The following is a 26,821-nucleotide window of genomic DNA, read 5'->3' as shown; positions in this document are numbered from 1 at the left end:
TTTTTCCTTCCCCACCGAAGATTTCTTTTTAGGGAGTGAGTTCAGGTTTAAATCATATCCACTAATTCATTCTGACTTGCAATTAAATGCAAATACACTTTTATAGCCAGCATGGAGTGTATTAATTTTAACAGCAAATGACAAAATAAGAATACAGTCCCTCCAATACCAATAATGAATCGCACAATAAATCACGTTAGTGGTCGCATTCATTAAAGCTTGCAAAGCTCCTGGAGATCCACGGGTGCAGTGTGCCAGCATCAGCTCGCCCAGACCCCACTGCTGGCCCCCGAGTGCCCCAGACCCCAGCTGGGGGGCACAGAGAACACCCCACCGAGAGCAGGGCACCCAAATCCACTCCCAGTCCCTCCCAGCAGTGCCACAGGGAGCTGCTGCTTCCCAGGTGAGCGGGGCCGGAGAGATTCACAGCCCAATACTGAGGGTGGGTCTCACCACAGGGCTGAGGCATCTGGGCAACGTGGCCTGGGTTAAGGGAAGGGCTGGGAGCACCCGGGCTGGGTGCTCTAAAACACAGGGCAGTTACAAAAATTAATAGGAAATCACAAATCAGCATTGAAGTGCACTTCCTAACAGCTAGCCTGGCCTGCTCCGAATGCTCCCGGCTGCCGACAGCGCTTACCCCTTCCCCAGGTTACAGAGCGCTCCATTTGCTCGCCAGCACTAGAATCCTCGGCACCGTTCATTAGCCAACATGGGGGAAAATGAGGGTTTTCTGGCTCCTTTGTTTTGGTAGGACAGCTGTGTGCCATTCCCACCCCCTCCCACCCATCCTCTCCTAAAGAAATAATTAAATCCAATTAGGACCAGAAAGTAATTTACATTTTGGTTCTGTGTAAGATGGGGAGGTGGGGGAAGGAAAAAAAATCCCATAAAACACGTTGTGATGAAATTTCATTTCTTTGCTACTTATTTGTCTGCTTTTGCTTTTGAGGATAGCTCAGGCTGCACTTTCCCTCTTTCAATTGGTGCGTGGATTGAGAGGGAGATGAGGAAGGTGGAAGGGAGAAAACTTGTTCCCATTCCCTGCTCTGTAACAAGACAGCTCTGCAGGGCAGCCCATCCTGCTCCGGCTCCTGCTCCTCCCCTCGCCGTGCAGGGGGCTCCTCTGCCGCGGTTTACTGATTTACAGAACCTTGGTATGTGAATGGCAAAAATTCCTTGGCATAAGTATATGTTTGCTGATCACATTTCAGATCATGTGTTGTTCATTATTATGACTTGCTCAGAAACAGTTTTGCTACAGTTATGTGGGTTTGCCTTGGATATTTTTTCCTCTTTTAGTACATTGAAAACATCACGGCAGGGGGGGAAGCAAATAAGAAAATGTTTTTGTGTCTACACCACCTCAAAAGTGTATTTTTAAAAATTATGGAAAGGATTACGAAATATTTCAGGACTGGGAAGCAAGGACTAATTAACAAATAATTTCTTAAAAACCAATGTGATGTCAAATTTTCAAGTGGAACGTTTTCCTTTGGATGGGGATGGAATTATAGGTGGATTTGATATTTTTACACTTCCGAGATCTCTAAAAATATACTCAGCCCAACTGATGCATTGATTTTAATTTGGTGCACTATTTAAGCAGCCAGAAGAGTAGATCTTTTTGCCAGGCAAGACATCAGTGCCAGGATCTTCTGTAGCACTGGACAGCAAGTCCAGGACACACTGATTTTTTAAAATACTACCCCCTTGCCTTCTGCAGAGAACTTTTTCCCGAGTTCTCATTCTGGCAATCAGAAAAGCAAATAAGTCATCACTCCAGAAAAAATAAAAGTTTCCAAACAACGCCACTGTTTTGCTTTCACCTGTGTTGTAAAACTCCAATTCATTCCAGAGTTTGCTCTGAACTCCTGCAGCAATTTGCCTCCATCTTTGCCCATGGCAGATGGTCCACGTGGGTTTCATGTGGGTGACCACACAGGTCACCTGGGCACTCTTCTCTCCGCACAAAACACGAACGTTTACTTTTTTGTCATTTTCATATAGTAAATTATCCATTAGATTTCAACATATCTTACTAAAGCAATTACATCAAGAAAATGATAGCGCGTGTGGAATCAATTATGCATGCACTTGGCCAGGGACCAAAGGCTATGAAGTCGGAGAGGGCAGAATCGTTCAACACACACAAATAAAAAGCCCCTGGATCTCGCAGATGGACCCCATCAGTTCATCTTACTGCCGAAAAAGTTCATGCACTTAATAATTTATTTGTGTTCTGGATACTGTTTCCCAGCTGAATATTAACAACTTTGAACTGCACCACGCTTTTAGCGTGGTATGGGTGGAAGTCATGGAAGGGCAGCAGCAGGTCTCCTCTGAGGTTAAAATTATACTTCTGTTCCTTCCAGAACGGTCCTTTTCCCTCTCCGTTTATTTTCTTTCATTAAGCAGTTCCTTTAATCAGGGTATCTGTTTCACCCCTCCGATTCATCTCCGTACCCAGTGATAAACTCTCCAACCAAAGCTGAGCATCAATTACCAAGGCTGGACAGCCCAAGGGAGGAAGCACCAGCAAGGGCCCGAGCCCACAGCCAGGAATTGAGGTGTTGCCAGCCTGAGGGACAGGGGACAGTGGGGACAGGGACCAGGCCAAGCCCCAGCCAGGCAGGAGGGGTGGCAGACGGCCTCTGGCACTGCCTGGGCATGGATGCCCGGGCAGGTTATGAGAGCCGAGCAGGCTCCCAGCCAGGCTGCTCCCAGTTTCCCCTGCCAGGGCTGCATGATTAACACCTTGCCCGGACAGGCAGCAGAAAAAGACCCTTCCTTGTGATGAGGCAACTGGGAGACTGGAGAGGAAGAGGAGCAGAGGCAGCAGCAGGATTTGGTGCCACAAACAGAGGGCACTCCCTGCCCTTTGTGCAGGGTCCCCCGAAGGCAGGGCCACCACCCCAATGGCAGCAGCAGCTCTGCAGCCCCGTGTCCCCCGAAGGCAGGGCCACCACCCCAATGGCAGCAGCAGCTCTGCAGCCCCGTGTCCCCCCAAGGCAGGGTCACCACCCCAATGGCAGCAGCAGCTCTGCAGCCCCGGGCAGCACAGGATGGGCCCTGGGGCACTGCTTCCAACACTGGTCACAGCAGAGAGGGGACCAGGCTCCGCCACATCCTGCCCTGCTGACACCTCTCCCTCCGGCCCTGGCATCTCCAGAGCAGGGAAAATAATTCTTTTCTATCTACACATGTAGGATTATTTTTTAAAGGAATGTCTCCCCCAAATGGGAACAATTTCCTTCTACACTTCCAACCAAGTGTACTTAACATTAAAAGAGAACTGATAGAACATATTTAATTACTCAAGGTTAGACTCCTAATTCCTCAATTCACTAAAGGAAACTTGGCAAGAAGATGCATCATTTTGCTGCTTTCTACTGGAGCATCTGAGGGAGAAGAGCCACTGAGGCAGCTAATACACAAAACATGATCAAAAGTGATTAACAACAGCTTCATATGCAAATTGCATTAATGAAGGAGTGCAAAGTCATCATGTAAATTAAATATGTCAAATCTCTTGGTGAACTTTCAATCTTGAGAAGAAAAAACACCGCTTTAATTTTTTTACATCATCAATTTTCCAAGATTGAAAATCTAAGAATCTTGGTGCTATAAAACAATTTTCACCTTTTTTTTCTCCTTCAGCAGCCTGACAGGCTGGCCTGATGTGTGCCGAATGCACATGTTAATAGGCCAATCAAAAATGCAAAACAATTCGCAATTACTGCAAGGACCTAATGGTCATTAGAATTTACAACTAGGTAATGAACTAAAGTCTGCCCACACCATGCATATTCATAAAGCAATTTAGCCTTTGAAGATTAAAGAAGTGCTTAAAATTCAAATGAGCTTTAGCAAATTATCAGTAAGATTCATCCAAAAAGCAAAAGGGTTTTTCTTCCTGTGATTTCCTTATTTTTTTAATGCAAAATTGTTATATCTTCCAGACGGAGCTTCAACTAAACACAGGGCTCCGAGTCAAGCCAAAGGGGCTGGAGACAAACAGAGGCAGAAAACATTGTTATGGACTTTGTTCAGAAAACTAAGCCCTTAAGAGCCAAACCTATCTCTAAACATGGTAATTTATCAAAAGCAGCACAGACTTGCTCATAGGCAGTATTGTGTGCCGCTCTCCGAGAGCAGATTAACAAGATTTCCACCACCCTCCAAAAAAGCCTTTTTCCCCTCAAGTCACATCGTCCATGTAAACAGCAAATGTATTATAAAAACATTATTTTCATCAAAGTGCAGCAGCATTAATTTTAGGGACTGGCTGGGTTTAAAAGGGAGGGATGAAAAGACCTCGGCACCGGAGCATGGCACAGCGAAAGTCACGGTGCTCCGGAGCGGAGCTGCGGCCGCCGAGCCTGCGGAGTTTGCGGGGGCACCGCTCATCGCTCCCAGCTTGGCTCTGCTCTCAGCCTGATCCAGCCGTGCCAAAGGGCACAGAGCAGGGCACACACTGCTGCCAGCCACCCCAGGAGGAGCTTGGCAGGGGGGGAAGCGCTGGCTGCCTCCCCAGCACCCCGACTTGGAAGGGTGGATGAATGGTCAAGTAACTCCTACTCCCACCTCACCAGCCTTCCCAGACCTCATGGCTTATGCTACCTGCACCCCTGGAGAGCAAAGCAGATGATGCCCAGAGCTGTGCAAATGCCCCGCTTTTTTTACATTTGTTGGGCACAACAGGACCCGGCGCCGTGCAACAGCCGCAGCAGCAAACATCTGGACTGGCCAAGAGTCCCCAGTTTTAAGCAATTCCCCCCCAACACCAACATTACTTCACACAAAAAGAGTCCAGGGAAGGCCGGTATGGGATGCGACAGCATAAATCAGAATTAGGTTCAAAACAAAAGTTTAGAAACTACTGCTGGGCCGCCGAGCTGTTGAAGGCCACGGTCTCCCAAACTGCCTTCAAGTCATGTCCCCCCATTAGGAGATTTTTCCCCCCACTTTTTTCTCTATTTCCAGAGACATAAAAACCACACTACTGGGCTCTGAGCATTCCCTAAAATAAAGCAATTAACTTATTTCCAGGCTCCAGCAAGCGATCGTGACAGCCTCCCCCCCGGCAGAAAGTGGGAGCCGTGGTCCCTGACCCCCGGCCAGCACAAAAGAGGCAGCCCCAGCACAATGCCTGCTGTCAGCAACTGAATTATTTTTATACAGGAATTTTTATCTCTATGGTACAAACAAGTATGTGTCTGTGCCGACTTGTTAAGCAATCCACTTGTATGTAGAATAAGATTTTTTTTTTCCCTGCTACCAGTCACACAGCTCTAAGATCAGAAGAAATACATACTCTTTGAAGCTCCTCAAATGTTTTAGTTAAAAGGACAGCAGTTATTTTCTAAGATCCAAGAGTATCTTTATCAGAATTTAATTTTTCCTTATTGATTTTTTCTAACGTAACACAAATTTAACATAGGACAGTTTATAGTTTATTACAAAATAATACAGCCTCTATCTCTTTTTCCAAATGCATCCCACTGTGTTCTAGCTCCTCAAAGAGAACAAGGCTTCTGGACTACTGTTTCTCATTGCACAACAACTCTTCCCTAAACATGAAAATCAGCACCAGTAATAGAGAAACACAGGGAAAAGCCCCACGGCCACCCTCACCCAGTAAATGCTCCGTGCGCTCGCCATGCCCTGCCCGAAGAACGACAGTTCTGCTGATCTATTCTCTTACTCCACAAAGAATAAACTCAGTAGCTAAAATGCAACAAAACCCAGATGATTCATTCAATATCTGAAAAAAAACCCCAGCTGTGACGCTGAAGCACAGTAATGCTGGGTGACAAATTAATTGTTGCGAATATTGGGGGGGTACAACACAACACATTTGTATTTTTGCATTTTCTATTTCCCTACCTGATAAATCAATTAAGCAAGCAATTAATGCAAAATTAAACTCCTCACTTCCTAAAGGAACAAGGAACTGCAATGCATAATTTTAAAGAGGTAATAGCTGTAGTAATAGCAGTAATAATAACAATAGTAATAATAATATTATTATCCACAACAACAATAATAACACCACTAAAGGCAGGGCTCTTCTTTGAGCCTTTGTTGTTCAGCAGTAATTCCATTGTTTATTTAGGCAGAGGTTTTTCTATCTGCAGCTAAGATCAAATTGTAGGTGTAATTGTTCAGCATTTAGGCAAAGCAGGGGAGGGTGGAAGCAGAAAGTCCTTGCTTCTGACTGACCAAAGCTCCCCACATCTCCCTCCACCAGCACAGCCCCTCCAGGGGGAATCCTGCACCCTCTGCAGCACCCTGACAACGCCTGCCTGGAAGGGCAGAGAGGAATAGCTTCTCCTGACAGCTATTTCCCAGGGATACTGAGCCTCCTGCCTTGCCGGCAATGCAGTTATTTGGCTTTTGCTCTTGCCCCACTCTTGGTGTCTCAGCTATTTAGTGTGAAAAACAAAAAAATCTGAGCTGTAGCTGAGTTCTGTACCCGCCAGATGGGGAAGTGATAGGATTTTTTCCTTTAAAAGCAACCTGTTCAGGTAAAAAGTTCCAGTAGAATTGCAGCAGGCAAGCAGGGAGAGGTCTCCGGGGAAAGCAGAGAGAAGAAACACTTTGGTGCACTGTCTGCAAACCCAGAATTCAGCAGCTTTTTTTGGCAGCCAATTTGTTTCAAGTGTTTTGTTTCAGGGAACGTATGTATTTTTCTTTGTGCATTTTGTGGATTTACTACAACCGCTCCTGACAGCTGTTGATTCAGTTAAATGAGCACATTATTAAAAATCCTCGAACACAACCGCACTGAAAAGCAGACACCTTTGGATGGAGCTGAAGATTCAAACACACAAGAAGATGCAAATGAAACCTCTGCAAGGAGGGTGTACAGCCTGAGCCGTGCCCAAGCCAGAGGGCAAAAGGGGCTCCAGCCCCTGTTTGTGGTGGCTCTGTTTTCTTTGTTTCAACCAGACCCAGATGCTAAAAAAAGAATGAAAAGCAATGCCAACAATCCCGAGTATAAAAAATAAATGTTTGCTAATACTTGAAAAAATTACATCCCCCAGCGGGCTGAAGTTAATGTGCTTCAAATAATTCAGCACCGTGCCCTGTACTTTGTCTTCTTTTCTTACTTACTATCCAATTTTGCAGAGGAAGGACACCTATTCAGAATGAGGAGGGAGAGGAGAGGATGTTTTCATTTTGCTTTAGATCAAAGGGAAACAAGAATGCAAACTGTGGCATATTGAATTTTTTTTTTTTCCACCGCTGTCATTCACACTGGGCTATCGAAGTTTTATACAATTCCCCAGCCCGGCTGCATATTAAGCTGGCTGTGTACAGCTTTATTATAGCATGGTGCTGAGGAAACATTAATATTCCTGTGTTGCATCTGACAGGACATTTACATGCGCCCATCTGAGCTCACACCTGAGAGCTGCTCCAAGGTACAGTAGCTGTGCTCCGATTGTAAAGGCAAATGAAGAACACAAATTCCCTGCTGGGATCGGGGCTGACCTCGCCACACCCCACACCGCAAACCTTTCCCTCGCCAACCCCAGGCAATGCCACCTCCGAATGAAGAATGAGCCACCAAGTTACCAGCCTCGGTGATGGAAGAGCAAAAAAAAAGCCTTGCTGAAATATTTTAAAGATGCACAGCAAGTGCAGCTGGCCAATAAAGGTTGGAAAACAAACTGGCTGAACCCCGTGCGGGATGCGTTGCATACTAAACCTGATTAGAGACGGGGAGGATGTTTATGGGCTTTAAAATGCGTTTGGCATCAACACGGGAAGGTTTGAATAATGTCAGCACTTGGTCTGCTCATCCATAGGGGTCCACAGCCACCAGTCCAGTTCCTGCAAGAGTTTGATCCACATCTGGCGGAGCAAAGCACACCCAAGATAGGGGCCCCTCCAGAGCGAACTGTGTTTCATGGAACTTCATTATCAGATCATCCCAACTGCTTGGGTGGTTTGTGGGTCCATTAATGTGCCTGTTGTTCTTAAAAGTATGCCATAAATCACAGCAATCCATGTACTACCTACATGGGCCCAAACCTGCTATGCCCGACGTCACCAGGCGTCAGGCTGGAGCTGCTGTCTATGTACACAGAGAGACAAAATTATGTTCATTAGCCCAAGGGAAAAACAAAACAAAAATCCACCCCAATAGTTAATTTTAGGACCATGCTACTAGCATGAACATACAAATATGTAAGACTTAATACACTGAAATACACGGACCTGATTTGTTTTATGGACTTGTGCAGTACCCCAGTAGCTGACACATAAAACCAAGCGCTCCCAGATGGAAGCTGCGTTGAAATGCCTGCCACTGGGACAAGACACCTTCCTTGGACTCACGACATCCCTGGCAGCATCATGACCCGAACAAAATCACAACAAGCAGAAAGGTAACGAGAGATCCTCAGCGATTAGCTAAAAAAAAAAAAACACAACAAAACACAAGTGGCACTGTGCCAGGCCATGTCCAGCTTGATGCTAAATGCCTTTTACTGCACAAAGCTGGTACTAGTGGATATAAAAACAGACCGAAGCCTGAAGGGAATTTTGTCCAAAAAAAAAATTTTGTCCAAATGAGGATGCATGCAGGCAAACAACTGGAGGCTCCTGTTGCCTGACTGTGCCTCACAAGCCTCTTTAATCGTTTTTATTATTTGAATGAAGCAGGAGCGAGCTCGTGGGCTGAGGGTTGCATATACAAAACGGGGCGATGCTAATAGGCCTCCTCCTCTTTAAAAGAGGCATTACCAAATTATGGGAATGTTTGGAGAAGACTTCACTTCTCCCATTGGGCTAATTAGAACGTGTTTAATTTACTCCCTGCCTCAGTTTCCGTGGCCCAGCATTTGTTGCTGGGACTGTCGGCGCAGAGCCTTGCGTTTATTACGCGCGTGATTTCCAAAGCTTTGGGCACGTGATGCCAACGTGCACCTTTCAAGATCTGTATGGAGCTTAACGTGTGCCAAGCTGCCTCTTGAACCACCAGCATTTTGGATACAGTGATGCCTCTGCTCATGGACAGCTCCACAATTCAGTGTCTCATGCAATAGGAGAAGGAACACAAAATATGTTTCTCATCCTCTCAGAAGATCTGGTTTGCAGGAAACAAAAAAGCCCAGCAGAAATATTCAGGGCACCACAACACTGTGATGCTCCCCTGGAAGGCAGAGGAAAACTTTCTACCCTGCTTCTGTGCTTTGAGTGAACTCATATTTGTGTTTCCAATAAAGACCCATTTTTACATTAACTGTCTGGAACAGCAGGGAATAGGAAAACTAACACAATCTTTACCTCGTACAAAGGATGATATTGGTGTCACGTGCTTGCTTCTTCAAAAAACGTTATTTATAAAAGGCAATGGGGAAAGCAGGGAAACTATTGACTCTTCTCTGTATCCCTGCACGAGCAGCATTACAGCAACTTTTTGATCCCCTACATTTTTTACATTCCCCCCCCCCCCCCCCAGAAGTAAATTTCACAGCCGCACAGGCCACCGCCTTTAATTAAGCTTTCAAAAGTCTTCTGACAATGCCAACAATTGCAAGACACTTCTAGAGCTCAATCATGCAATCATCGTGACACTTCTATTTACAATTTGTCTTAGAAAGAGTTTCTCTGACATTGTACTTTGACAAAACAGCCAAGCTGCCGGTTCACAACCTTTCTCTGTCTTATTTACAAATACAGCTTGTACGCAGCGCTCCAAATCTCGGGAGCGGGAGCCTTTGGGTAGCACCCTCACTATTTTTTCCTGTCTGCAATATTTTACCCAGCCTGCTCTCTCTCTTTCTTTGTATGGGGAAAGCAGATAGAATTTGACTTCAAAATCTTCCCATATTCCTTCCTCTCCCCCCTCCCCTCTATTTTTAAGCTTTCATCTTATTGTCCAGATGCAATGCTAACTGTTCAGTGCAGACAGCAGTATTTTTTTGTCTCCAGAACAAAACAAAACAAGGAATCGACAATCACAACCCACAGAGTTATAATGGCAACTACTAACAACAGCCCCAAAAAGATTCTGCTTAAAGACATTACTTCCCAAGAACTGTAATAATCAAACAATACTCAGTCTCAAATTTAGTACCAAATGACGTTCACCTTCCTCCGACTGCAGCAGACAGAGGGATTTCTTACATTATTTTCCCACGTGTTTAATTTGAATGTCACAAGCAGCTTGAGAATATAGGATTCGAGCAGAAAAAATGACCTCCCCTCCTCCTCCCCTCTTTGTACAGTAAATAGAGCATCCACGCATCCATGCTCGGCATCATACAGGGGAATTCACAGCAGCACTCCAAAGTGTTCCCCCAACTGCATCCAAGTAACATTTAAGATCCTCCTTCACCCCAGCCCCAACCTTTCATTAATTCCCTCAGATTCACACATCCAACAAACAAACCACCAAAACCTGACACGGGCGGGCGATAAATATTTCCTCAGCCTTTTCAATAAGTGAGCAGCGATTTTACATTCACTGATCTCCAGATACTTCAGTTAATATTTCCCCCTATTGTAAAATACGAGAGCGGATAACTAAAGCCCTGCCGTCGCCCTCACTGCAAATCACGGGCTGCCGGTATCTGGTGGTGAGGCTTTGACATACATATTGATGAAAGCTGCCTCGTTGGACCCACACAACATATCCTATTAATTTTCAGTTAAATTTATGGCATTTCAGCTCCGGCGCTGGATCAGCATCACTCAAAATTTTATAGCAAGGCAGAGCCGTGCAGAGGCAGACACCCACATGGAAGAGCCAGGTATGGACACATGCCTGCACCTGTATGGATCCCACAGCTGCTGCACAGGTTGCACACGCACATATAAGCTCCTGTCCTCAGCCCTGTCGCTGGAAAATGGCAAGATAAAGAGCAGCTTAAGGACAGTTAAAACAGACATTTCTCCCTGCATTTGAATGAGACGCTGCCTCCTTGCTGTTCCGTACATCTTTAACCATTACTCACGATTCTTTTACTGTAACACCCCAACATACTGACCAGGAAACTGCAGGCAGGGAAAAAACTGCACCCAGAGCTCACCCACAGCACCTCTGTATCCAGGCCTAACCTGGAACACTTCTTCCATCCTCAAAACTAATTGGGAACATTTTCATATTGCTACAAAATACGTATTTTTTGGTCTCTTAGTAGAAAGAATCACTTCCCCAACTTCTGTGTATTTTTCCAAAGGCAGCCTCTATCTTTTTTTTTTTCCTTAATTACACACTCCAATGTTACATTTTGCATTCTTGCACAGAAATCAGATATAAATAGCTGAATTGGAAGACTTTGAGGTTCTTCACAGGGGTCCTCCTGAAAACTGAACTTCACAGTTCAGGCTCCAAGACCTTCACTGGAAATTTTACTGCTGGACTCCTCAAACTACTGGCTACGAGCAATGGGTCACTCCAGCTATCACCACACTTCTTTGTGACACAAGAGAGCTGAACTCCAACTGAAAAGGGAGATGAAAACAAGAAGGGGACGAACAGTGCAAGACCCCATAACTCCTGCTGCACCTTCTCCCTTTCCCAAAGCCAGGCTGCATTTCCAACCAACAGGAAGAGAACCAAGGGACCCCAGCATTGCTCAGCGCCAGCCCAGCCAGGGAGGTGCTGTGATCTTGGACCTCCCATCTGTATAGGCATGGCTGAGCACCACAGCCAGAAACCTTGGGGCAGAAGAGTCCTGACAACCACAACTCCATCCCTACTCAGGACACACTCACGGCTTGCTCTGTGGACCCTCCCGCATGGTGCCAAGCCTGCTCCCAGTCAAGCCCACCTACATGTACAAGCGAGCAGGATCAGGCCCTGCCACTGTGCCCCCTCCTCACCCACTGCCTCTGCTCAGAAAAGCATTTACAGCCAGGTGAAACCACAGCCCTTTCTGAATTAACAGCCCCGTAACGGCGCGCCAGCCCAAATCCTCCTCGCTTCGCGTCACCTGCGCCACGCCAAAGCCACACTTGGCTCGCTGAGCCTCCCACACCAAGTGAGTGCCAGAGCAAACCCTCAGCGGAGGAGGTTCCCCTCGGGCAGAACTCCTCAGCATGGCCATCCCTCCAGCCCAGGGACCGAGCTAGGACCACAGGACGACAGCATGTTTAATTCTTGCTTGACAGATACTGTGTTTTGTCTTTTGAGCGGAGCGGCGCCGTACGTAAATACAGCGTTACATCATACCAGCGCTCCTCCATATTTGGTGATTTAGTATGGCTCCAGAGCTTGGAAGACTACAAATCCCTTCCGCCAGGCTCCTGCTTCATTAATCACACCCTACACTTCTGTTGGCTTTCCGTCAGATCGCAGGCAGCACATGGAAATGGGCACTGCCCTCTACCACTCTGGGAAAGAAACCTCACCTTTAATATCCGTGTCTGGGAAGTGCAATATGGGGAATTACTGGAGGGGGGTTAAGTCTCATTCAAAATATAGCTTAGCAGTAGCTGAGCCTGTTTCCTCTTACATGTAGAGATATTCACGTTTCAGGGAAAGACTGATTACTCTGCAGAAAGAGCACACATTTGTTCACATGACGTCTGCGTGTGCACACACATGGATCGACGCACAGACACGTGCGCAGACAGACAGCCATGCACCGATAGGATCTGCTGCCACCACAAAACCTCCAGAGCTGCAGCTCTCCAGCACAGTTTGGCGGCTGTCTTGGAGGCCAGGGAAGGCTGCGGGAGGATCCTGCTGAACCTCCCAGCGCCTACTGCCCTATTATGGTTTAACTTTGTGGCCAAAGCGAGCCCAAGACAAGCTCCAGCACATCATGTGATGATGTACTGCGCCTCCAACAACCCCAAGCGGTCCTGTGGGCTCCCCGAAGAGAGGTACAGGCAGTGCCACATCTCAAACATCACTGGAGGGGGAGTTTGCAGCTGGTTCAGGCACTCACTGGGGTTGATAGGCTGCGGTCTCGCCTTTTTCGACTGGCAGCGTTGGCGTGGTTTGAAGTGATGTGAAACCCTCACTGCAAATGGGCAGTACTTTTGTTTACTAGTAGGGTTTTAAAAGCAGAGCGTGCCTTGTTACGCTCCCAGGGCTCTGGGATTTTCTTTTACATGGTACACTTTTATTTTTTTAACCTCATTTGTGAAAATATCTGCATGGCCAATGGTTTTCTGATTTTATAAAAAGAAAAAAAAATATGCTATGAAATGGAATTATTTACCCTTTTTTCTTTTTTTAAATTACATTTCATATTGTTTGCTGCACAAAACAGAACTCTGCCTTGGACATTTGTACGGCTGACATGTGGTTGTGTAAACCGCAAACAAAATCAAGATACATCTGTCAAAACCACATCAGAGACAAGAGAGAGCATAGCGAAGCATTTATCATTTGGCTGAGGAGGCAGGCTGCAGAGAGCAGCCTTTCCTGTCAAACCAACCTTTTGAAATTTCCAACATGCCCTTAAACTTTTCGAATAAGCATGTCTGTGCGCTTCAGCAACTGCCCTCTCTACTCTGGCCTGGCCAGTCGAAAATGGCATCTTAAAGTCAAGGTCGGTGGTGTCACTTTGCCATGGGGCTGTGTTTAATTACAGTCCATACGCTGACAGCCAATATGGAACCAAGGCTGGCGGATGCTCGGTTAACTCTTTCACCCCTGACTTTGCCCAAGACTCAAAAAGCTCCTCACGGCAGCCTCGGAACCCTCCTCCCGCAGCGCTCCGGCAGGCAGACACCCACCGGGAGACAGTGCCTACAATGCAGGCAAATCACCAGAGTGGCCTCGAACAATGCGGCCAGGAACACCAGCTGGCACGTGCCTGTTGCTCCCGCGGCCGCGCGGGCACCGGCAAACACCGCTAACCCGGGCAGGGAGGGCACGGACAGCCCGGCCCCCACAGGACACACAGAACCGCAGCGCGCCACTGCCAACACGCTACGGTGCGACTGACACGGAAATAAACTCGCAAACACTTCTCCTTGCTTTAATTTACCTGCTATATGTTCCTGTTTAGGGCAAATTCCTCTAGATGACGTTGATAAACAATCGTCATCCTCTGGCGTAACCTGGATGCCAACCTCCACGGGATTGGACGCTTTTTTCAGCTCACTTGGTGAGGGTGAAGGTGGCTTATCCACAGCCTTCTCTAGGCAGAGACTGCCATTGCATTGTTTCCGTTTGTGCTCAATAAAAATAAGAATGTCCCCCAACGGAAAGTTCATCTGACACTGGCCACAAGTGAGGAGGTCGTGGTCCCCTTCCGGAGCTCCCAATGTGCCATGATCAGGTTCATCATCAGTGAGAATGGCTTCAAGAGGTTCGGCTGCAGTTTGAGAAACAAAAGGAGAATGGTTAGAGCTCCCGGGAAAGGCAGCAGGCGCGGGGGGAGGAACGCGCCGAGCCCCCTCTTCATGAATATTACACCCCGCTCTGGAGTCCGCCCGCTCCCCCCAGCCAAAGCCATGCAACACGGCTGTCAGCACGGCACCGGGGACAGGGATTCAACAGTTACAGGGAAGAGATCCTGCAGGAGCAGCCCTAGCACGCAGAACTCAGAGGGAGAGCACCGCAACTGTCTCTGTGCTCCTACACGAGGGCACATTTCTGACTCCTTGAACGATTCGGTGCTAAAATTAAATGGATAGGCTGCAAGAACACACTGGGAAACTCTTGTGGTACTACGACAAGAAGGGAATGTGGTGTTTTATTGCTGGATGTATTATTTATGTACATGAATTCAAGGCTAAAAGCACTGCACACACTCTCACACGCATGGGTGTGTATCTTCCACCAGCCAGACAAGACCCAGTTTCTAAAATTCAGAAATACAGTGTAGACAGAAGGTGTTTCAACACACACTGCAGACTCCCCATACAGGCCGTGCAGGGAACACGTGCGTGTGTGTAAAAGAGAAGGGGGGAGAGCCAGCCTGCATGGGCACACGCACACCAGGCACCGACACGCAGGGCACATCCAGCCCTCAGAACACACGTGCAGACGTGAATGCACGGATTTGTGTCACTGTCCCCATCGGCCCGTTTGCGGCTTCCAATTTAAAAAAATCCTAAAGGCAGTAGTTATACACCGAGTGGGGGGGCAGTGGGGGAAGGGGGAGGGTATGAGGCAAATAAATAAATAAGTATCTATGGCAGAAAACCGAAATGATAAAAAGCAAGTGCAGCAGAAATGCCTGCGGGGTGGGGGGAGGCACCGCTCACTTCTGAGCTACTCCTCAGGATCCAAATAAACAGCAAATTCACCACCAAGCCCACTCAGAGATATTAGCTGGATGGGGTATTTTTTAGTGCTTAAGGAAATAAGGCGATCAGTCATTTAGCGTTTTTTAATCCTGAAATAAGGGAATACCTAAATTATCTTGAACATGTTAGCACCCATGGCCTTCAGCATCTAAAAATCAGCTTGGCCAAGCAACTGCCACATTTCCTCCCAACAGTGAGAAGCGCCTTCTTTAAACTCAAAATACCTTGCCTAATGTTGTCAAAGTTGACAAATTTTCTGAATGAGCTCCAAAAAGCTTCATTATGAGGCTATTTCTGCTCACAGAATCGTCAGTGGATGCTCTAACGAGGCAGACTCGGCTCTCTTTTCTGTTGGCTCTCTTTTTTTTTTTTTACATTACATTTGCAGAAAAATACCTTGGCAATCTCTGTGCAGTCTCCACCGCCATCGCCTTTCACGAGGGGGGAAAAAAAAATAAATACGAGCAGCGTGTTGGTGTTCCTCTGTCTGCGCAACACAACACGCACGCTAACAGCAGCGAGCAGGAGGAGAGGGTACTACAAATACAACCCACCTCAAAACACTGCCAGGTAACACAAGAGAGACAGAATACAACTCCTAAACAGTTAATCAGCCTGACCTTCTTTAGCTGGCTGCCAATTTCACATTTAATGAACTTAAAGCCACAGAGAATCAAAAAATAGATTTTAATTTGACTGCACAATATTGGAACTGATTTTGATAAAGTGCAAAAATCCAGTGAACTCAGGTTAAATTTATTTCAACCCTACCTAGGCTGAATATTGAGGAGGAAGATCTGGAGTAGCTCCCAGTTGTGCTGCGTAAAATAATATTGAAAGAGCACACTACCTCGCCGTACCTCAGCTCCAACTAGGACACAGGGATCCAGTCCATCATTTCTTGCCTCTAGTACTACTTCTAATTTAACGTAAGGTCAACCACAGGAATATGAAGGTTACATTCGTATTAATAAAAACAATGTCTTAATCGCTGGGGCTTTCTCCTAAACTTGCAGACCGGCAGGAGAGGAGGCACAACGTGCGTCTCACGCTGCTCCTCGGGAAGCCGCCACGGGAAGGAGCAGGGTGTTTCTGCGGGATTGCCGGGCACGGCGTTTTTCCTCCCCAAGCCGTTCCTGGCGTTCGGACCCAGGGAGTAAATTATTGCAGGACTAATCCCACCGGCAGCTCGCTGCTGCTCGCCGCAGACAAAGGTATTTTTGCGAACCTAACTTCGAGCTCACCGACCCTCCGCAGCAAAGAGACACAAAACCACCCGTGCTCCCCTCGCAACTGGCTTAGCGAGGAGCTCTGCATAATCATTACTCAATTATAATGTTTTCCCGCGGCCTGATTCCTTTCTGACGCTGTCACTATTATTTAGCAGGGGAAGGTAACCCGCTGCTTCGACACCAGACAGTTAAAAGTGGCACCGAACAAAAATAGACTTTGCTAAAAGTCTGTACGGACTGGGCTGATTTACAATCAAAACCAGGAAATGAAGTGGTAATTCAGAGGTTGCTGATTACACCTCCACATTTCACCTAATTAATTTTATAGGAGGCAAAGTTCTTGAAAATAACAAGATGATCAAATGTACAGATATAAAACCTGTAACCTCAACATTTTCTATGCTCTTAACGTAAATTATTGCTAATTAACAAGAATTATATACTAATGTATGAAATACGGCTGGCACTGTGTTAGCTGCAAAACATTTGGCTCCTGATGGAGGCAGAGCCAGCAAAAAAATATGTTTTTTATTATTACTGCTACTTTTAGAACATAATATAAAATACCGGGAGTACAAAGAAAACACCAGAATTCATTTCACCTGGTCTTGCCTCCGATTTGCAGGATGCATCTTTTAATTCTGGGGCAATCAAAATTCCCTGCCTGGGTCCCTAATCATCCGTCTCTTATTTTTCATGCAAATTGCCCTTCCACCAACATGTCTTTTCAGCTTTCCCCCTTCGCCCTCCTACTCCCCCCTTTTTCCCCTTGTTCCCAGCCACCAAAACAACCGCACCGGCAAAAGAGGGATGGATTTTGGAGTGCCGGGATAAAGGAGGTACTGGGGGTGATGGGGCGGGGAGGGGGGTGCCACAGTACGGTGAGGAGAAATGCCCGCGGGGCAATGCGGGATGCGCTGCGGGGGCATTTTCCCGCACCGTACCGTGGGAAGGATGGAGAAGGGTTCTTTAATCCCAAGTTTGTGTCTTCGGATCGTGCGGTGCGAGGAAAGGGAGACTTGGGGGTACAATGGGAACCGCCAACACGTTATGGGGAGGGAGGGAAACCCGGGGGGGGGGAAGGCGAGCATCCCCCGCTGCCTCCCGGAGCAAGCAAACTCCGCGCAAAATTAAGAACAAAGAAGAAGAGGGAGGGGGGCGTGGGGGGGTGGAGGGGAGGGAGCTGGGCGCCCTCCCCCTCCCGCCGGCCGGGCGGCAGCGGAGGAGCCGGCCAGGTTCAAGTTCGCGGGGCTGCCCGGTTGTTTGATCTCGCTGTGCCTCCTAGCGACCGAAGCGGGCACGGATCCCGCCCGCCGCCTCCGCCGCCCCGGCCCCGGCCCCGCCGCCGCATCCCCGGCGCGCCGCTCCCCCGGCCCGGCCTCCCTTTCCCCCCCGGCTCCCGGCCCACCCACGCCCCCTCCCCACGGCCGGGGCGGCTCTGGCCGCAGGGACCCCCGGGCCCGGCCCGGCCGCCGCTCCCGCCCCGCACGTGGGCGCGCTCCGCGCCGGCCCGGGCTGCTCGGCCGGGAGCAGCCGCGGGGATCCCGCCCGCCGCCGCTGCCCCGGGGGCCGAGCCGGAGCCCCCCATCCCCTGCTCCGCTCCCGCCGCGATCCCTGCTCCCCGCACCTCACTTCCAGGGCCGCCCGGGGAAAGCATACCCGTGCACCCCCCATTTCCGGGGGGGCCCATCCCCATATGCCAGTGATGCTGCACCCCATCCCTAGCCAGGCAATGAAAACAAAAAAAAAAAAAATTTAAAAAAAAAGGCTCCCCGAAAAGTATCGGGGGAAAGAGACGGCGGGGGGAGGGGCTGAGCCCCCGACACAGCCCGGGTTTTAAGGCAAACTTTAGGCAGGCAGAGCCCCCGGCCGGCCCTGCCCGCGGCGGAGCGGCCGCCTGCAAAGAGCCAGCGCCGCTTCCTTCGCTCCATGTGCGAACCTGGCCGCAATGTCTGGGCGGCCGTGGGGGAAGAGAAATCGCGGCGGAAAGTTTGGGGGGCTTTGCGAAGGGCCGAGGGAGCCGGGGATGGCTGGCAGGAAGAAACGGCCTTGGGTTTTCTGCCATCCCTGGGAGAGAACAAAACCCGCCGGGAGTAATGGGAGAGAGAGAAAGGAAGAAATAAAGAAAAGTGGGGGAAAGGAGTGAGGAAAAGCATGCAGCATTTCCCCTTCCCCCAGGCTCACCCCGAGGAAAAGAGGATTTTTTTTTCTCCCTTCCTTCCCACCCCCCTCGCCCCAAACCTTTCCAGCTCGAGTTGCCTTTTGTTGTGCAAAGAGCGCTCCCGCTTATCTTGCATCTAGCCCTGGTGTGTGTGGTGGCGGCTGGAGGGAGGGACGGAGGGAGCCGGAGAGTTTTTGTTGCGAACGGTGTGGTGGGGCTCGGGGTGTGTTTTTTCTCTCCCGGGGAGAGCGGATTTGGTTTGGGGTTGAAATGCGGCGGCGAGAAAGGGCCGTTCGCGGGTGTGAGGGTGCGAGTGTGTGTGTGTGTGCGTGTGTGTGTGCGTGTGTGTGTGTGAGCGCGCGTGTGTGCTCAGCCCGGGCTCGCTCTCGCCTGTGTTTGTTGGCAGGAGGCTCCCCGCACACGCGGTGCTTGTAAACATTCAGACACGAGATTTTTCCCAATCAAAATCCACTTCCACTTTTTTTTTTTTTTTTTGAAAATCTTCCAAAAAATAGTAAGCGAGCGGGAGAACGCGAGGCGAGGGCGAGGAGGGAATCCCAGCCGGCGCGGCGCGGCTCGGCTCGGCTCCCTCGCCGCCCGGTGCCGTCCCCCGCCCCAGCCCCAGCCGGAGCGGCGGCGGGGCGGGCGCGGGGCGAGGTCGGGGCGGCGGAGCCCCGCACGGCGCCGGCCCGGGGCGGCGGGGAGCGGCGGGACGGCCACCCCGCGCCCCGCGGCGGAAACAAAAGGGAGGCGGCCCCGCTGGGCTCGGCTGTGGCCCCCCCGGGAGGGCGCCGCGGGGCGAGGGGGCGAGCCCGCCGGCAGCCCGGGGGGCTCCGGCCGCCGGACTTTCTCCGCGCTCCGCTCGCCCGCACATCCCGCCCTCCCGGCCGCCGCGGTGTCCGGCGTGCAGCCCGCCGTTCCCGCAGGAATTTCTTCCCACTTTCGGCCGGCTGTGCCCCCGGCAGCCCTGCACCTCGCCCGCGCCTCTCCCGGTGCCGGGCGAGAGCTGCCGCTCTTGCCGCCAAAGAGCGCGGAGAGCGGGAGGCGAGAGGCGAGCGCGGAGCGGGGCAGCGGAGTGCGCGCCGGAGGGCGAGGGGCACGGACAGAAAGAGAAGAAAAGTCATCAAGGTGATTAAATTAGAGAGGGAGAAATTACCCGGAATGCCGAGAATCCCGAGCCGGCGCTGAGTTCATTTTTTCCCCGACTCGCTCACTCCCTCTCACTTTTAATTTTTTTTTTCCCTGCTCTCGCTCGAATTAAAAATTAAATCCGTGAAGGGGAAATTAAATAAATTGCTCTCCGGGTTACTTACGTGAAAATTCCCGTTTGCTTAAGTGCTGGGGTTTGCCTTGCTTGCGGCGCGACATGGTGGGTTGGTGGCTTCGGTGGCTTGTGAGTCGCTCGGTTCACATCGGGAGAGACGGGTTAGAGAGGAAGGAGACTCCAGAGAAAATATCTTCATCAATGTCTTTTGACATCCAAAATAAATTAGAAATAATACAAAGATGGCGCAGGGAAGATGAATTGTGGGATAGCAGTCATGGCTTTTTTTTTTTTTTTTTTTTTTTTTTTTTTTTTTTTTTTTTTTGTGCAAGGAAAAAAAAGAGAGAGAGGGAGAGGGAGAGAGAGAGAGGGAGAGAGAGAAGGAGAGAGAGAGATGAAAAAAATGGCAAAAGCCCCCCTGAGCTGCAAGTTCAAGTGCGGACGTGACGTCCCTGCGAACTTGAACGTCAGGAGCCTGGATGGACAGAGACATACAAAACATGGGCAGGGCAAGCCGGGGAGAGGGGAGGAGGGAAGGCGAAGGCAACACCAATGGACACTCATCAGGGGCTGGACATGAAAAAGAGAGCAGGACAAGCCAATGGACAGTGATCGCAGGGGGGAGAGGGGAGGGGGCGCGGCGGGGGGGGGCGCACCGGCTGCCCGGCGCACGCTGCCGAATGGAGCCGGTGGGCCGGGGGCGGAGGGGGCGGCGGCCGGAGCCGCGAGTGGCCGCCGAGGAGCGGGTGCAAGAGGGGACCCCGGAGAGGGGCGAGGGGGGGAAATTGAACACGCACACGGGGAGAGAGAAGGGAGGAAAAGGAGCGGGAGAAAGCGAGCGAGCAGGCAGGCAGGCAGCGGCAGCTCTCGCACGCACACCCCCGCTGGAAAAGCAAACACATCGGTGAAGCCAGAGCCGGGCAGAGAGGGCTGCGGGGCAGGCTGGCCGCGGGCTGTGCCGAGGAGGTGGGGGAGCTGGGGGAAGCCAGGTAGGACCGGAGACCACCCAAAAAGCAAGCGGGAGGGGTGCATCCGGCTCCCGGCTTCCCCGCTCGCCCCCCCCCCCATCCTCCTCGAAGCCGCCGAGTCCCCTCCTCCCGGGAGCTGCGGCCCGTCCCCGGGGGACGGCGGCGGCGGCGGCCCCGCAGGGAGCCGGGGGGCGGCGGGGGCTCGGGCCGGGCCGCGGGAAACTTCGGCGGCGAGAGGCGGCCCTTGCCCCGGGGCGGGCGGGGGAGCGGCGAGCGGAGTTTGGCGGGCGAGGAAGCGGCGGGCAGGGGAGGAGAAGCCGCAGGAGCCGGGAGCGGAGGGCGGCGGGACCTGGCGGCTTTGCCCGCGCCCGCCAGCCCCGGAGCCCCCCTCCGTGCCCCGGCGGCGCTCCGAGCCCTACCCGCAGCCACGGGCTCTGAACGAAAGCGAAACGCGGGGCTGCCGGCGGCGGGGCGGCGCGGGCAGCGGGCTGGCAACGGGGGAGGGCGGGAGAGGGGGGGAGGCGAGGCGGCAGCAGGCACCGAGAAGTGGCTGGAGTTGGGAGGATGCGGCGGCGGCAGCGGCTGCAACTTCGCCGAAAGGACCCGGAGCGAGGCGGACGCTGCCGGCGCCGGGAGGGATCAGGTTGCGGTAGAAATAAGCTCTGGAGGCGAGCGGGTGTGCGGAGCAAAGTGCGGCTGCGAAGGGAGTGCGAGGGGCTAAGCGTGCCCGGGACGGCGGCGGACAGCCCGAGCGGAGCCCGGGGGGAACGAGGAGCTGCCCGCCGCCCTAAGGGAGACTCGGCCTTAGGGCAGAGCCGCGGCCGCCCGGGGCAGCGAGGGGGCGGCGGGGCCGGGGCTCGGCGGGGACCTGTTGGCGGAGCTGCCGGGGGCCGGGGCCGAGCCGCTCCGCCGTGCGATGGTTTCAGCTTCCCGCCAGCCGCCCCCCGGCTCCGCCCGCCGCCGCTCGGCCCCCCCGGCCCCCGCTCCCCTCCTTTCTCCGGCGGCACGGGGATGCGCCCCGCGGAGGCTGCGGGAGCGGGCCCGGGACGCGGCGCAGGGAGCCAGCGCAGGTGACACCCGCGGCGGCTCTGGGCTCACGCCGCTCGCAGGGCTGGCGGTGCCAGGCGTGCACATGTCCCTGCCAGGCGTGCACACGGGCGAGTGTGTCTGAACCGGAGATGCAGATATATATATGGGGCTTGATTTATATCTAATGGCACGTATAAAGCTTTTGAAGGTGGCTGCAATGTAAAAAGTAATGACTTTATTACCCCTGAAAGGTTCTGCGGTTCGCAGTTAACACTCCTCTGAATTACAATTCATTACGCTCTCTAAAGCCAACCTGCATCAGAACACCTACCTGTGCTTATTCCCAATCACAGGCATCGTTCATTGATTTTCTTTTCTAAAAATCATAGCAAATTAAGCACTTGGTGACAACTAAATCTGTTTCATTATCGTGCCGTGTTTGAGATTCCAGAGGTGACTTCCCAGATCGCATCTCAAAACCTACAGTCAGGAGCTAATTTTACAGATGCTTTCATGAATGGCAGCGAGGATGTTCTTACCATCAGCATGCCCTTAATTCCAGCACCGTAAAAATGCCTCGATGTAAATGGAAACTCGCTGCCTTAAAAATAATATTTCATCCTGGCTGGATAATTATTAATATTAGCATTTGATCGCAAAAGTGCTGGCTCCCCCTCGTTCCTGTACCCCCCCACCCCACCCCACAGCGCTTCGCATTGTCATGTGATTGGAGGGAGATAACAAATCTCAAGAAAGAAAAGGAGTGAGAAGACATTTTTAACACGGCATGACCGCAGATTAATAATGCAGGTGGGTTTTTATTTCATTGTATTTTTAGGGGAAGGGAACGAGGCTGTTTAACGAGCAGTCGTGGACACAAAGTGACTGTATTTACAATCCTTGATGTGGCTTTCGGTGGGTAATAAATTATGACAATATTAAAATTATTTTCTGGCAGCCCAGTTAACTGCGCTGGGGACTGTAAAGCCCCTACTGATTCCATTTATGCCTTGTAATTGCGGTCCACGGTCTCGCTCTAAACCTTTTGGTGTATATTGTGTGTAAACTTTTAGCTAATAGACTTTTTTTTGAATGGAGGGACTTTTCTCGGTACTTCCTGCCGTATACATTTTGTCTCTGATCTCTGTATTTAATGGCCAAGTCCTGGTTTATGCTTTATAATGTGTTGACAAGTTTTCTAACAGACTTTCTGAAATAATGCACATATATTCACGTCGGTTAGAAACTCCACAGTATTTTTAGAGTCGAGTAGATCTATATCCTAATGCACTGAGAGGGAGTGTAAATCATAGAGGATTTCATAGCCCTTTCAGTAGTTTTCTGTATGAAGTATGAGCAGCGTGGCCTCCAGACGTAACCTTTTAGAAAAAAAGACAGTGCTTTTATTTTATGGTGTAAAGTGCTTTTAGCTTCAGGGCTCTGAACGTGAATGTGGTCAACAAACAGCTCTTGCCAGGGAGTTTGCTACAGCCTGAGCCGGGCGCTGCGGGGAGGGATGCGGGCTGAGCATCCCCCCAGACACGGCAGCCCCGCCAGCGCCCTGGGCTCGGACACCCGCGGGAAGGGGGCTCGGATGGCCCCGGCACTGCCGGAGAGGCTGGTGATGGCAGCGGGGTCGGCCCCGGGGGCAGAGACAGGGCCAGAGGGCACAGCCGGCGCTGGGAGCGCCGCGGGAGAGCTGCGCAGCAAGGGCGATGCACCCCACGGGCTGCACCTCCCGCGTCTCTGCTGCCACCCCCCAGCACCTCCGTGACACGCCGAGCATCTCCAGCCCTGTCTGCACCTCCTGCACGCTCTTCCCTGGCTGGGTTGTGCTGACAAACCCACTGCAAGTGGCCGGTGAACACAGAGAGAAATGCCCAAGTGCTGGCTGCTAACACCTAGAAACACGGGCAGATTGGAAGGGCAGGAGAAAACAAACCCAGGCCAGCACAGTAGACGACCCAGACATCATGTTCTGTGCACTGACACAAACCTGTGTCCCCTCCTGCCCCTGCACAGCCCTTTGTCCAAGCTGCAGGGCATGCCTCGCAGTCGTGCTGCTGCAGCAGCGTTTGGAGCTGCTGTCACCCTGGCCATGTTATCAGCTGCTCCTTGCCTACAGATTCCTAGCCCCAGAGCAAAGTCAGCTGGGGGAAATGTGGCCCTACACCTCAGCAAGTTCTGAGGTACACGCTGAAATCAGAGCCATGGTGGGTTTCAGGCTGCCTCCAAGGGGAAGCTAACCTTCCAGAAGGGTCTGTCGCATTAGCTGAGTGCCCATCCCGCCCCAGGCAGTCCCACGTGAACCAGAGCCCTGAGACACCAGCTCATGCCCTGGAGCAGCTGAGAACAGCGGTGGGCACCCGTCCCTGTCCCACAGCAATGACAGGAACCTGCAGCAGCAGGACAGGGTGCCCAGGTGAGAACATTCATGCTGTAAGAACCAGTCTAAGATTTAAATCTGCCAAAATGTATCTGTCCCTTTCCTCATACACAGCTCTCTGCCTGATAAACAGCATGGTCCTCCCTACATCCAAGCACCGGAGAGTCTTAGAGGTTGCTGTAGGAAGGGACATAAAACCAACATTGAGAAGTGTGGCCTTCCTCCATCTCACAGGCAGGCACCCGGGGCTGGGAGCTGAAGGTGCAAAGGAGCGTGGCACCGTTCATGCCACGCACTGCTGTCCCTGCCTATCTGCTGCTTCAGCGACAGACTTGGCAGTGGGTGACTTCAGCAACTTTGGTGGGCAAATGTTCCTGCTTCGAAGCTCCAGCTGTCACTCACTCAGAGCAGGAATCTCACTTGCCAACACCACAGAACATTAGGACCAAACACAAATTCCAGAGCTCTGGCAGTTCCCGGCGCCGGGCTGCGTTATGTAACGGCAGGCAGATCGCACGGGTGCTTTCCCACACCGCCTCGATAGCCTCCGTCGGGCGGAGGCACCGTGGGTGGAACTCTTATCACACCAGGCTGACTCCCGTGAATGAGCAGAGTACTTGCACGTTCTAGAAATAGTACGTGCATTGGTATTCCCGCAGGAGAAACTTGGGTGTGCTGCTTTGCCTTTTCTCCTTTTCCTTTTTTTTTTTTTCCCCCCCTCTCCCCTTTTTTAATAAAGGCTCAAAATAAACTCTGATTTTGCAAGCTCTTACTAGCAGGCACAGCACACAGAGCAGCGAGTCCGTGCAGGATCACAGACATCTGAGCGCCAGGTGACAGAAAGATTTCGTTATCGCCTCGCCCTAGGCAGGACCTGGAGTAAAACCCTCAACTTGGGGAGACTTTTCTTCCATGAGTTGTTCAGCGAGGCCTGGGATTTCAGCCTGCCTCTGCTTGCACAGCACCTAGCACGAAGGAGCCCTGAACCTTGACTGTGCTTTCTGGGGATCACTGTGAAATAAATGGCACCAAGTGCTCAGGGAACAGACTTTGAAGTGGCAAAAACCCTCCCGTGAAGCACACAAAGAGTTTTGCTTGTGTGTGGGCAGGCAGAGGAAGGCATTACTAAAAAATCTCATTTTTAATCAAATGTTTGATTTCAGCCAAACGGGCTTTAGTTTGCACTACTTACTCAGTTGTCATATTGTAGGTTTAATATTTATGTCTTTTTATAAGTAAACACGTGACCTGCCCCTGAGCGTTTCTATGCTACATTTCAGGCCAACGTGATTTAAACTATGTGCATTTAAAACCTCCCAGAACCTGACCTATAATGCAAATCCATACAGTCTTAATTATTGCAGCCCCAGCAGCCCCAGCACGAGTGAGGTAGCTGAGCTTTTGTTACTGAAGAGGCACAGTAGTTCTGGTCTGTCAGTGCTCCTGTTACAATCCCCATCTTGAAGAGGTTATAACTTGGGCTGTGTAAATTTGATTGAGCTGAAACTTGGGACTCCAACAGTCAGTCCATATAGGGAATTATCTTATGAATAATTGGCTAACCCATTGCTTGATTCACAGACTTTCATAAAATGATTTTTAATGGGTTTTAATGTTTTTTTCTTTTACTGACATCTAGGGTATGAATTTGGTACTTCTAGCTCTTCTGAAGCTCCCTACTCAATGGAATATGTATGGATACTCCAGGTAAATCTACAGCTACCCTAAGGATTTCACAGGGCACACCAGCCACCCTGACCCACCTGCCTGTTCCTACACACTGAGAAGAGGCCAGGAACAAGAAATGACACCTTAGTTATCTCCAAAGAGGGTCCTAAATGTGTAAGATAAAGAGAACATAAATAAATATCTTTGCTAACAGTTTCTTGGAATCTTTTAATCTTCCTGGGCTTTATCTTTCCCCCAGAAATGTGTGGAAATGAGTCCTACCAGTGTGCTGGCATCACTTAAAAAGGGATGAGCCATTCAGCTTTGAATATCGAGCCTGAATTTAAATATTGGTTTGTGTTACAAAGGATTTTGCTGATAAATGCTCCCTACTTTTCCCTAGCTTTAAACTTGCAAAAGTCAGGTTTTATCACCTCAAATCACACTAAGACAAAGAGTGCATGTTTAGTTTAGATGCAGACTCGAGATTTTCCTTGACCCTACAGCAAACAAAGCCCAGCCCAGGGCCAGAAAGAAGAGCCAGGAGCTGTGAGTGGATTGCTGTCACAGAGCTGGATCCCAGAGTTTCCATGCCTCCCTCCTCACACAGTCTAAGGAGCAGGGACACCTGAACTCCTCAAGAGCAGCATCTCCCATCTGTTTCAGGAAGGGTTTTGACCAAGCTTGGCTGCAGCCTGGGGCACTCACACTGCAGGGCTGGGTCCTGTGGGAGCCATTCCAAAACAGAGCTCTGTGAGGAGCCAGGGGCTCCTGGGCAAGATGGCCCACACATCCAAATCCCCCCACCTGTGTTGCCTCTCGGGAACCCATGATGGCACAAGCTGGTCCTTTTGAGACACTGCTGAGATCCCAAGCAAGGTG

At 50.7% G+C, this 26,821-nt stretch overlaps 1 protein-coding gene and 1 long non-coding RNA gene across 8 annotated transcripts in view; one reads left to right on the top strand and one right to left on the bottom strand.

The window, feature by feature from the left end:
* The window catches only part of BCL11A (BCL11 transcription factor A), a 75,368-nt gene extending 54,460 nt beyond the window's left edge, over positions 1–20,908 (bottom strand). For 3 of the 7 annotated variants that reach the window (XM_071444401.1, XM_071444489.1, XM_071444310.1), the window contains exons 1-2: positions 19,938–20,908; positions 13,965–14,294 (exon numbers count right to left, since the gene is read on the bottom strand). In XM_071444401.1, the coding sequence (XP_071300502.1) occupies positions 13,965–14,294; positions 19,938–19,992 (385 nt within the window). In that variant the 5' untranslated portion in view covers positions 19,993–20,908. Of the gene's footprint in view, positions 1–640; positions 726–13,964; positions 14,295–18,704; positions 18,940–19,937 lie in introns of those variants that run through there. The other 4 variants (XM_071444578.1, XM_071444843.1, XM_071444916.1 and 1 more) reach the window with 4 other exon arrangements.
* Positions 20,909–21,321: 413 nt separating this feature from the next.
* Positions 21,322–26,155, top strand: LOC139598520 (uncharacterized). The gene is made up of 2 exons (XR_011681925.1): positions 21,322–22,695; positions 25,911–26,155. It is a non-coding gene; the product is annotated as an uncharacterized lncRNA (long non-coding RNA).
* Positions 26,156–26,821: the final 666 nt, after the last annotated feature.

The sequence above is a fragment of the Agelaius tricolor genome, unplaced genomic scaffold (genome assembly GCF_023055355.1).
Source record: "Agelaius tricolor isolate 1412-34295 unplaced genomic scaffold, bAgeTri1.0.p SCAF_1, whole genome shotgun sequence".
Taxonomy (NCBI): Eukaryota; Metazoa; Chordata; class Aves; order Passeriformes; family Icteridae; genus Agelaius; species Agelaius tricolor.
This window is presented reverse-complemented; position numbering and strand designations above follow the sequence as displayed.